At 37.7% G+C, this 12,080-nt stretch overlaps 1 protein-coding gene across 10 annotated transcripts in view; it reads left to right on the top strand.

The window, feature by feature from the left end:
- VPS13D (vacuolar protein sorting 13 homolog D) overlaps window positions 1-12,080 on the top strand; it is a 98,085-nt gene that overhangs the window by 50,979 nt on the left and 35,026 nt on the right. For 9 of the 10 annotated variants that reach the window (XM_085558936.1, XM_085558938.1, XM_085558941.1 and 6 more), the window contains 10 exons: window positions 449-609; window positions 951-1,059; window positions 1,841-2,020; window positions 2,284-2,400; window positions 2,722-2,871; window positions 3,025-3,174; window positions 4,000-4,096; window positions 5,689-5,837; window positions 8,340-8,474; window positions 8,819-8,986. In XM_085558936.1, coding sequence (XP_085415062.1) covers window positions 449-609; window positions 951-1,059; window positions 1,841-2,020; window positions 2,284-2,400; window positions 2,722-2,871; window positions 3,025-3,174; window positions 4,000-4,096; window positions 5,689-5,837; window positions 8,340-8,474; window positions 8,819-8,986 — 1,416 coding nt within the window. Of the gene's footprint in view, window positions 1-448; window positions 610-950; window positions 1,060-1,840; window positions 2,021-2,283; window positions 2,401-2,721; window positions 2,872-3,024; window positions 3,175-3,999; window positions 4,097-5,688; window positions 5,838-8,339; window positions 8,475-8,818; window positions 8,987-12,080 lie in introns of those variants that run through there. The other variant, XR_014949802.1, reaches the window with a different exon arrangement.

Below are 12,080 nucleotides of genomic sequence, written 5' to 3'. Positions count from 1 at the left end.
AAGACTCTTATAGGGGTAAAGGTAGCAGAAAAGAGAATTGGAATAAAGTGGCATGGAAGGCTGTAAATGCCTCCTAGACAACAGAATATGGTAGTTGTGTGTTGGATATTCTTATTGAGTTACAGGAGCTCCTTTTCAGGAGCATTGTAAGCCAAGTCATCTATTTCTGGAGCTCTTAAGAAATAGAAACTGTGTTTAAATATTGCTGAGATTAACAAACAGCTTTTAAATGCAGCTCTTCATCTAGCTGCTGTTGTGTATTCATTGAATATCAGAGTTCAGTCAGAAAGCCTTTATCCAATCTCGTTCCTAATTCTAATTCAGGGCTCTTAAGTTAAATATATACAAGTCATTCCAGATATTACTCAAATTTAAAGACTCTGATAGCAAAACAGAACAAAAATGTTTGCCCTGTACTGTATTTAAATGTTGAATTTTTCTGTAACAGGAGCCAGGAAAGCGATCCCAGCTCTGGAGGATGACGGACTCAGGAATGCTTTGCCATGAAGGTTCTTCAGTTCCTCATAACCCCCACAAAGCTTCTCCTCGCTCTGAGGACTCCAGTATGATTTTAGATATCGCAGGCCTAGCAGCTGTCACAAATAACAGGTATTGAAACAGTTCCTCAGGAAACTGATGGGGGTTTCTAACAATGTCTCTGAAAACATACTTAATCTGATATTCTCTGAATATGGAAAGACATTGTTCTGAAGAAATGTGAAAGAGCTGGATTTTGTCTAGTTGTATTAGAAAATCTTACGATCACCTGTGTGACTTGGAAATACCTGTAAAAGCATGGCTGATGCCTTTTCAGCAGGTGACTGTTGACAGAGCACTTCAGAAGAGAGATTAGGAATATGAACTGGGGCAAAATAAATGTTCAGCATTAACACAAGCGCAGAGTGAAAGTTCTGAGGAGCATCCTCTGAGCACTGAGGCTTCCCCTGCAGGTACGAGCCCCTGATGCTGAGAAGGCCGGATCGGCGGCGCAGCACGACCCAGACGTGGAGCTTTCAGGATGGGAGGCTGACCTGTGGTATCCATGGCCTTGTTGTCCAAGTCAGTACTGATTATATGTTGAACCTGTTTAGTTTGTTGCTGATATAGATGACAGAGTCATTTGGGCTTAGTATTGAAGTGAGCTAAAAGCTCTGAGACAAATTCAGAATATGGAGCAGAACAAATTTGTGCAAGTACCTTGTGTTTTAAGTTTATATTTGAATGTTCTTATTAACTTCAAATAATTAAAAATCCTGCGCTATTAATTAGAAATTAGTAAAGTATTTTAGTAAGTACCATGATATTGCATTGATAATTTTACTACAGTGTAGTAAGTTACTACTTGAAGCAACCAAAAAAGCTCTGTATTGCTGTCTTTAGACAGCAATAAGTAAGGATTGACTCTGTAAGGATTTATATTCTCATGTACAGTTCCAGAGTTCATCTTTTAAAAAGCTTTCTATCATTTGGGAAGACTTTTCACGAAAGACTTTCCAGTGTCCCTTGATGTGAAAGCTTCAGTTTTAAATGTGCAGTAGGAATACTTAATTTAAGTGGGAATATTTAATTCCCACTTAATTATTGGTTACCCGCCTAATTATCAACTACTTAATTATCGATCTTGGCTGCTCCTTTTATCTGCCAACTAATTAAACATGAGTTAGTAGAAACTTTAGTAATATCAAGTAAAATGCTGCTGGTCTGCTCTTCTTTTAGCTTTGAAGAATAAGGAGAGGAAAGTAAAATACTGTTTTAAATCAATACATGTAAATAGTTATCTGAAGTGTTTACCTATTGCTTAATAACTTAATTTTCTTTCCTTTTTTTTTTCTTTCTCCAGGCAAAGGGAGGAATACAGGGTCTTCATGATGGAGCTGAAGTTGTTCTAGGTCCTGATAACTCACTTGAACTTTTGGGGCCAGTTCCACCTGAACAGCAGTTCACAAACCAAAAGATGAGGCCTGGCTCAGGAGTACTGGCTGTGAGAGTCATCCCAGATGGGCCAACCAGAGTTCTGCAGGTGACAGTCCTTCGTTCACTGGAATCTAGTTGCATTCTTTGCTTATACTGGAAATACTCTTATTCTGTATTACATCATTAAATCCTTATTAAAAGCTGCCCTTGTAATGACATGAAGGGGATGGGAATATCATAAACCAGAAGTAGTTAGTACTAAAGTTGTCTTGTCCTTAATTTTTTAAAAATATAATTTGCTAAGGTAGGACAAATATCTGTTATTTATATATATGGAAGGGATCATTGTAGTAATTTATTTGTTTTCAGATAACTGATTGTAGCCAACGTAGAAATGATCGTTCATTCAGTGAAGGAGAACAACTTCCAGCTACAGAACAAGATCTGCGCAAGTTCAAAAATCCAGATACAGAGCAGGAATTTGAAGTAAGATATGACAACTAGTACTTGTCTTTTTTATTTTATTTTTCCTTTCTAGATTTCAGGAGGGGGATGATGGTCAGTAAGCTCTCCTAATGATGATCTTGTGTTATGAACTTTAGATTTTCCTGCTGCAGCTTCTCATTCTTAAAATTTGGGTTGATATGTCTTAACCCTCTTGAGTCTCAGACTAATTGTAAAAGAGCTCTCTGTCTCTCTGAAGATGATCCTAAAAAAGTAATTCCTTTGCAGAAATGTGTATTTGATACCATGTTTTTTTTCAGTGCTGGTTTGATAGTGGTGGGATTTCCCCCCTTCTTTTCTCAGGTGCTTGTGAAACTGGAAGGTGGAATAGGATTGTCTTTGGTCAACAAAGTCCCTGAAGAGCTTGTTTTTGCAAGCCTCACCAACATTAATGTCCACTATACTCAGCTCTCGACCGGTCAGGTGCTAGAGCTCAGTGTGCATGATATACAGGTATTTGCTGTTTTGAAATAAATTCATTTATTCATGGGTTGTATTTAGTTTTTTTGAGTCATAACAGGTTTGAAAAATGTTTAGAGCAATGACTGAGATTTTAATTCCTAAGTATCACTGGAGTTTCAGTTCCATTTTCTGTCCATTGTGTAGGTGGACAACCAACTTATTGGCACCACACAGCCTTTTATGCTCTTTCTGACACCCAATATGAGTGAGAATGGGCCCCTGGACCCTGCACCTGCTGTGCAAGTCAATGCCATGAAATTTCCCAGTAAAAATGCACTGACTGATATATACAAGGTAAACCACAATGTTTTGTTTGTGTAACATAGGTATTACTTTGCTTAAATGACCTTTCCTGTTCTTAATTTTTATGTGTAATGTGAATTCAGTGGTTTGTGAAATACACTTTGTTGAATCAATTCTGAAGCTTAAAGGACACATTGTCCACCTTCTCACATTCTCATGTTTAAAGCTATAGTACTGTGATGAACAGGGTAATAAGTATGTTTAAAAACATGACAAATCAGTCCAGACCCCGTCTGTCCACATCTGTGACCTTACTTTTTGAGGCAGTTATTCTCTCCTGAGAACTGTAGCACAGAGAACCAGAATATTTATGTTTTGCTCTTCAGGAGCTGAATACAAGGTTATAAATTTTCTGTGATAAGCTGTTCTCTTGCTTCATAAACCTGATTCAGTGCACTGCAGTCATTTGGGAATGTTGGTTGTAAATTGTTGTAAATTTATCCACCAACTGTGCTATGTACTGTGATGGCAAAACCGAGTTGGTTGTCAAGACTTACTTTCTCACTTGGAATCTTCACGCATGTATTTTGACTCTGTTCTGAAAAGCAGCTGATTTTTGGTGTTGGAAATGCAGCTAAGATTTTGAAGTGTTAGGATTAGGTAATTAAGCACAACGCCTTCCAGAAAATTGAATTTATCATCACTAGTTGTAGTTAACTTGAAGTGAAGAAGACATTTTGAAGGTGGGAGTCTTGCTACAAATCCATGAAAGTGAAAATATTCCGTTGAAACAGAGCAAGCTGTCCTTTTTAATAGTTTACATGGATTATATATCTGGTGTTAATGCTGTAAACTGAGACTTGTTTATCTCTGTAGCATCTGATGATCACTGCCCGAAAGTTCACAGTTCAAATTGAGGAGAAACTGCTTCTGAAGCTATTGAGTTTCTTTGGCTACGGCCAGTCGGAATCAGGTGTGGTATAAAATTGCACAGCCCAGTTTTACAATGTACAGAAAAGAAATGTAAAGAATTAACTTTATGTATGAAGTAAGTAGAAAACGCCACCACACTCTTGGCTGTGTGGAACCTCCCACTCTTGAACAGAGCTGGAAATGCCTCAGTGGCCCCTGTGAAACTCTCCATGGGTGTTGTGCCTGTTGCAGAGCTCAGGTGATGGCCCAAGTGCAGCCTGTCTCTGGAAGGAGTTCACTGTTAAGTTTCAGTTCCCGTATCTGGATCCATCTGAGCTGGGATAAAAGAAATTGTGTTATTCATTTAGCAAGCCACTTTGTTTAGTGATTTGTTTAGTTTGTTTATTTAACCCAGGGCTAGAAGTGGGATCTGTGTTAATTTGTTCCTTGGGCAGTTCCTCTTGCTTCACTGCAAGAAAATTTTGTCTGACCTTTGTTGTGGCATCCATACCTCTGGTTTTAATTGTAATGTAAGTTTTCTTTCATTCACTGAGGCAAGACAGACCTTTTCAATCTTCTGATCTCATAGGTGCTATTCTAATCCTCCTATTTTAGTGTTTATCTGTGCTTTGGAAACTTTCTGAAATGTTTGTTTTGGAGTGGCAGTTGAAAAAGTCACTTCTATTATGCAGTAGCCTGTGTGCTGTTACATAATAACTGTCCCAGGAAAATAACTATTTTTGGCATGATTCCAAATGAGGCCAAGCCTACAAATGATGCTCCAGAGTTCTGTCTTGCTAATCCACAGTATCCTCTGAATCGTCTCTGGAAAAATAAGTGTTGCATTTCACGGAGGACGTTCAAACTTAAATCTCTAGTGATGAGGCAGAAGTACAAATACTGAGTTTTGCTTTTAGCCTTTTAACTAATCTCCCTTTTGTTCTGGTTTACCCTGTTCCTTTTCCTCTTTTTTTTCCCCTTACTGTACATTATTTGTAGTTTATTTGCTGATGTTATCCTAGATTCAGACAAATATAATTTTCTCATTTCTAGTTAGCATGTTTTATTGTTCATAAGTCAGAGTTCATAAGACTTGGTCATCTTTCATCTTTGCCCTGCTTCCTCACACCACCCAGGTGCTCTTACAAATAACATGAGCCTGTTAATGTCAACCAAATTTGAGTCACTCTCCATGTAAATTGATTTATTGGATGTCTTCCATGTAGGCATGTTTGTCATTGTATAGTGAATATTTGAAAGCTTGCTTTGTACATTATATTTCTAGTTAAATGTGTAAGGAATTACAGAGAGAGTAGAGAGAGGAAAGACTGTAAGAGCACGACTGCACAGTAGGAACATTGCATAATCATGCGTTATTTCCTTGTTTCTCTGTGCTGATAAAGAGAAATTAGAAGTGAGATTAAAAGCTCAAATAACAGGTTTTAGAGATACAGAGAGATCTGACAAAAATTCTTGAGCCTCAGAGGTCAACTCCGTGTCAGAAGGCATGAGTAATTTTGCTGGCTCCACCAGCAGTCACACATACTTCTTATTTGTGCAGAGGATTGTTAACTCTTAACAGAGTGTGCATTCCTAACCCCATATTTATTTATCTTTAATTGGTTCTGATTCCTGTGTTTTGTCTGGATGCAGAAGTTGAAAAGTATGATGAAAACCTCCATGAGAAGGTTGTTGAACAATGTGGAGCACAGAAACGATACTACTTTGAAAATCTGAAAATCAGCGTGCCTCAAATCAAGTTGAGTGTCTTCACTTCCAACAAGCTCCCTTTGGATCTCAAGGTACACCAATGTATTCCCAGAGTGGGCTTCCAGTAAAGAAGAGGAAAAGGGAACAGATGCTTTAATTAATACTCTCAGTTTCCATTTACTCTTGCATTATCCAAGTTAAAAATAATAGAAATTCGAGCAACTTCTGACCTTTAATGTGCATAATTTTCAGTCTCTTCTGTAATAGTCCTTCACTTTTGTAATTTCAGTTGAAACACAGCCAACTGGACCTAATGACTCACTGCTTTACAAATTACCTTAGTAACAATAAGGGAAGTGTAAAGAGCTTAAAGAGAATTACTGTCTTATAATAAGAAGTTACTCAACTTCTTATACAAATACAGGACAACTCTTGAGTGTTTTCATCCAAAAAATGTTCTTTCATTGGAATTGAAGGATTTGCATGAGGACTGTGCAATATAGTTGAAAATTAAAGTGAACAGAGATTGAGTATGAACTTAAAATAGGTGGGAAGTCTGGTCTTTTTCATATGGTCATAAATCTGGCACAGTTGGGAAGTGAAGCAGAGATTCCAGATTATGGCCAGAACATAATCTCATGCAGTGTTCCCAAATCATGTGTTAGGACTTTCCTGGACAAAATCAAGTGGCATCAATCAGTTGCCACTTCAGAAATGATTAATTTAACATTTCAATCAGAAATACTTCACTTCTCTCTGAGTTAATACAACTGCTTCCAAGGTGAGAAAGCTGAAACAAAACCAACCAACCAAACCATAAAAACCCTCTCCACTGTGGAGGGACTGAGCAGCTGCCTTTTCAAAAAACCAAACCTGAGACACCAACTGGGCTTTTTTTCCTTGATATTAAGGGCATCATGATGAGCAAGCTTCTGAAGAAGTTTGGTGTTGGTGTAATGAACTCTGAACTGCATGATTCTGTCATGGAGTCTTACCAAGATGATCCTGAAGATCACCAGTCCTACGTTTTTGTATTCTTTTTGCTGAATCTTTGTGCCAAGGACAGTGCAACAGCTAGCTGGGGTATTCCTTGGCTGTGATATTCCTAGCTATAATATTCCTTAGCTGTGATACTCCTTGCTACTAAATAATAGCAGCTGTGTCCTGGATATGTAATTGCATTTCAGCTTCAACATGAATACCCTTGTAATTCCATTTACTGAAATGCAGACTGAGGAAGCAGAATTAGAGGTGAATGCCTTTAAGAACCCAGCACTGTGCACTGTTCTGTTTGGATTTCCTACCACCCTTGGTATAGGATTGCACATGGATCCATCTTGGCAGCGTTCCCAAGAGAAAACTTGGCATATACATTTTCCCCCATAATGTTAACAGTCCCTGCATATTCTGTATATTGACTTTCACAGAAAGGGTTCAATTCAGTTCTGTAGCCCAGGAGAGTTCAGGGTAGGAGGGAGAGAGTAATCACAGTAGAGCCTTTGTGGAAGTTTTTCTAACTATCTTTAATGTTTCTGGCTTGGACATGGCTGGCTGGTAATTTGGTGTAGACAGATTATTTTTATAGGTATCAGTATTAACAAAGTTGTCTTATATAATATCTGATAGTTAAACAGGAAATTACTTCCTACCCAAATGAATAATGAGGACTTCTCTGGTTGGTCATCCATTTACTGAAAAAATAAATAGCTCTTTTCTTACTCACAAACCTAACTCCGACCTGTAACTTGCCTTAATTGCCTGCAGATGGCACAAAAACTCATGTTCCTTATACCAGGCAGCTTTGGTGATTAATATGTAAAGATAAAACATCACCATGAAGCTTCTTGCCTTCTTCAGAGTGTCTGATGTTGGTGAGTGTGCAGATGCCATTATCCAGACCTGAAGAAGAAGGGTCCTCTTTCTGTCTTAAAAAAATTTGTTTTCTTATAATTTTTTCCAAATTATTTTATTTACATGTGTCTCAATTTAGATGTATAGCTTGTCCCCCTTAACTGGGGATTTTTATGTATAAATTGTACAAAGTACAGACAGCCTGTGAGCTAATTGCAATCTTAGTTTTCTTCCTTGAAAAATAATGGGAAATGCTAGTTTGAAGAATTTCTTTAGACCACATAATGTTAAAAAACGAGCCTCAGGCTTACAGGAAATTATGTATGTTATTCCAGCTCATCCTGACACTTAATCCCTTCACAGAAGTTCAGCAGGGTGGAAAATAGCCAGTTTTGTCAAGGAAATCCATTTAGGGTTGAAGTTTAATTGAACATTAGAACAATATAGAAGTTGTATATAGAATCTTAGACACATTTTGTTTTGAAATATTCCTATCAAGTGTGGGAAACAGATTGCATTGGGGACTTAGTGACTCTTGAGTTATTGAAGAAATGTAGTGCTAAGAAGCTGTAAGTGCTTAGAATTAAAAGGTTTGCGGGTGACTGCTCTCTATATCAGTGTCCACACTGCAGTGGTAGAGAACTCCAGCAGCTTCAGAGAATTTTGGTTTGTTACCCATTTAAAGGATGCTGTGAATGAGAAGCAGAGAAGAATTACAATGGCAATATCTTTTATTTACTCAGGCATTGAAAAGCACACTGGGCTTCCCTCTAATCCGATTTGAAGATGCTGTGATTAATCTGGATCCTTTCACTCGGGTCCATCCATATGAAACTCAGGAGTTCATCATTAATGACATTCTGAAACACTTCCAGGAGGTCAGTGTGATTGAGATTATGTTGTGGCAAAGGTTGAACTTCTCTTGGTTGAGGAGCTCTCCACTGGGAATGTGGGAACTCTTTCCTGACTCTTAATGTTAATGCTGTGTTGCTTCTTTGGTATATGGAGAAGTAGTATCCCAGAAGAAATCTAAGAATACTCTGCATTTTAAGATGAAACTGGTTTTAATTTTACTGAAATTTGGATGTTGATTTCTTTTGTAAAACTACCTGGGTTAGCATAAGCTTCTATTGTGGGTGGGATAGGTTTTTTTTTTCCCTCAACCTTGCTGGTGTAAATGTGACCCATAAGAAATATTTAATTCTTCCTCTTGGTTTTACAGGAGCTGCTGAGTCAGGCAGCAAATATTCTAGGTTCTGTGGATTTCCTTGGCAACCCTATGGGTCTACTGAATGATGTTTCAGAAGGCTTTACTGGACTTATAAAGTATGGCAACGTGGGTGGTCTCATCCGAAATGTCACTCATGGAGTATCAAACTCTGCTGCAAAGGTAAAAATTGGGATACTAAAGTTTGCTGTAACAACAAGCAAGAAATAGGCAAGAAGTCAAATAGAACTATTGACCATGCTTAAATTGCTTTATCTTTGTTTTGTAAAAATGGCGTTTGAAGTGTAGATTTTGTTTTTCTTAAATGCTTTCTGTACATCCCAAGGATGCCAGAAACAGGAGTCAGTGAACCACTCAAAGCCCTATTATTGCTGTACAGATACTTGCAAGTTAAATCAACAGCTAAGCAAAGTGAGAAAGAATTTGTTCCTATGTGCAAATTAACAAAGCTGTGTTAAATTATATTTATAATCTAGATAGAGAGAGAGACAGCTAGAGAAACGTGGAGTATTTAAGGGATTATTTAGTATAACAGGAGTTGTTGGCTGTTACTTTTGAGAAGTGATTAAGGTGATGTGAATAGCAATTATTATGCTGACAACTGAGGTTTGGGAAGTTTTGTGCCACATTCCAACAAACTAAAGAATTTCCAGATTGCTTTGTATTTATCTGTAGTTTAATTCCAAAGTCTCTGCATGGTGAACATTCTTTTGTCCTTTCTGATAACAGCTGAGAGAATTCAATTATATCAGTGAAAATAACTATATTTAGTGCCCAAGAGAGGGATGATCTGAGGCAGGAGTCAGAAACAGGAAATAGTTTGGATCATGGTTGATGCTGTACTTGATACTTAGCAAACATATGTTCTGGAAATGTTTTGTTAAATACATGGTGTGTCGGCATGAGTCCTTCATGGGTACAACTGCAGTAATGCTTTTTTGACACAAGGACATGTTGGGAAGTTTGGTTTTGTGAAAATTCTTTACTTTCTATTTTTATCATTTTCCTAACAGGTAACTTTGTATGTATTGTCATGCTTCACATTTTAACAATCTTTCCCACTTTTTTGTATACAAGGAAATCAGCTTTTTCCCTTCCTTAGTGAAAAATGGTAATTCAGAAGGTGTGAAATGCAGAGTCTGTATCATTACAGAGAGATCAAGACTAGCATTATCAAACCTAGTCCATCACCAAGTGCAGAGCTGGATCGGGCCCAGGGAGCTGAGCCATGAGGAAAGATGACATGCACATTCTCTGTCATAATTATCTTGTTTGCAGCATTAGCCTATTTTGCACAATTTCAAGAAACTCAAACAAAATACTATGTTGATATTCCTGCCTTAATCTCCTAGTAGGTGGTGCTGTAATTCCCAGCACTGCAAATACAAGCAGTGTGGTAGAAGACTTGCTGAGCTTCTGGAAGGCAGCTGTATCTGTCTGCAAATGAGTACTTCTGTCCATGCTTTGTCCTCATGGCTGCAGTCTCTGGTGACCCATCCACTCCACCCAATCGAGTATGTTTCTTTAGAGTTTCCTTTCTATAAAGTGGTGTTTCCTCATTGCAGTCACATCTGCAGCAACAGTCTCATAAATCTTCCTTTAAAAGGCACGAGCCTTCCTCTGTTTCCCACAAGGGCAAGGTCATTCTTTGAACTTTGGAGTCATTTGTAACCAAGGGGTTTGTGAAGGAAGATTTTCAAAGGCAGAAGGGCAGTTGGATGCTGAACTCCTTTCAAAATTTAACAGGAGCTGAGCGCCTGCTTCCCATTTATACCTTTGAAAATCACCCCATGTACTATTTATTCATCTTCCTAGGTATCTTTTTCATTCTCCTTGATATATCAGAAATGTCCCTGTAATGCAAGTATCACACAGTTCCCTTTTCAAAACTTTTTATATGGTTTATATATTTGTCCTTTGGGAGCAAGGAGAGAAATCCATAATTTAAGAAGGTGTAGTAATACATTGTGGAGCTCCTTGATGAATCCTCTTTCCAAAGGTTGAATCTTAATTCTGCTGCAGAGAAGACAATGGTAAAAAAGGCTCAGATAGTTACATTGAATTCTTGTTTCACTGTTGTACTGTTTTCGGGCATTTAAATCTGCTCGAAAATTAAGCCAGGAATGTCCACAGGATAAAAACATTGGCATTTCAAGTTCAGTTTGGGATATACTGTGTTCATGATACAGCACAGAAATGTGCCTTTTACTTTCTGTTCTACCTTCTTTGTACCTTATGAGTGTGTCTAGGATATGTAAAGTATTGGTAAAGAAAATTATGTGGAGAGAAAAAACAATTTGAGTTAGTCAAGAGAAAAAAACCTTACACAATAGGTCATTCTCATCTTTCTGTTGGAGCTCCAGGAAGGTATTTTTAAGTATATTTTCACTGCATAAATTTTCACTTGATTCAGCTGTGCCACAGAGGGCTCTTGTCTTTGCAGCTAATTCTGTGGATCTGGTTACTAAAGCAGCCAAAACTAGAGGAGCCTGTGTCCTGCACAGACACTGAGAGCTGGGAAAAATCTCCACTTTGGTCGTTTGACTACCTGACTAATGAAGTGTCTAAAATAAAAATCTATCCTAGATTTTAAGATGAGTTAGCTATTAAGATGTGAGTAGATAGTTAAACAAAGAGTAATACTATTATCATGGATTTTAAAGTAACACTGCTCAACTGAATTGAGAAGTAAGCTATTGGAGTTGTATCTGGTTTTGTCATTTTATAGCTTTTCTATTTTATAGTTGTACTGATTATCCCTGTAATGGCTTTTCCATGCATTTCAGAGCATGCAGTGGGTAATGCCTTCTTTCAAGTGGAGAGCTGCAGTGTATTTAAATTGGCACAAAACCTTAGGTTAAATAAAGTTCACTACAGACAGTTTTGTAGTTTTTATCCCTTGGAGATTCCAAGTTCTGTATTTTAAAAAGTTCTTTGATCCTAAATATAGACACCAGAGGGAATTACATTCCCTCTGAATGGAGCCTTCTATAGTTGCCATATGCGTAGAAATGTCTCACATTCTTGGCATCCACACTTTTTTATTTCCCCCGTCAGGCATGATAGAACTAAATCCTAAATTTCCCCTGTTTCAGCTGTATTTCAATTAGAAATGAATATTGAACACTGAATTAGCAGCAGAACAAAACTGTTCTGTAGCTTGTTCTCCAAATGGAAAAGTAAGTGTGGTTGTATCTATTACTGGAAAATAGGTGTTAGGCTGACCTGGTGAAATTCCTGGTGGTAAAGGATTGAA

The sequence above is a fragment of the Lonchura striata genome, chromosome 21, assembly GCF_050655825.1.
Source record: "Lonchura striata isolate lonStrDom1 chromosome 21, ASM5065582v1, whole genome shotgun sequence".
NCBI lineage: Eukaryota > Metazoa > Chordata > Aves > Passeriformes > Estrildidae > Lonchura > Lonchura striata.
The sequence above is the reverse complement of the archived record's forward strand: the minus strand, read 5'-3'. Positions and strand labels throughout refer to the sequence as shown.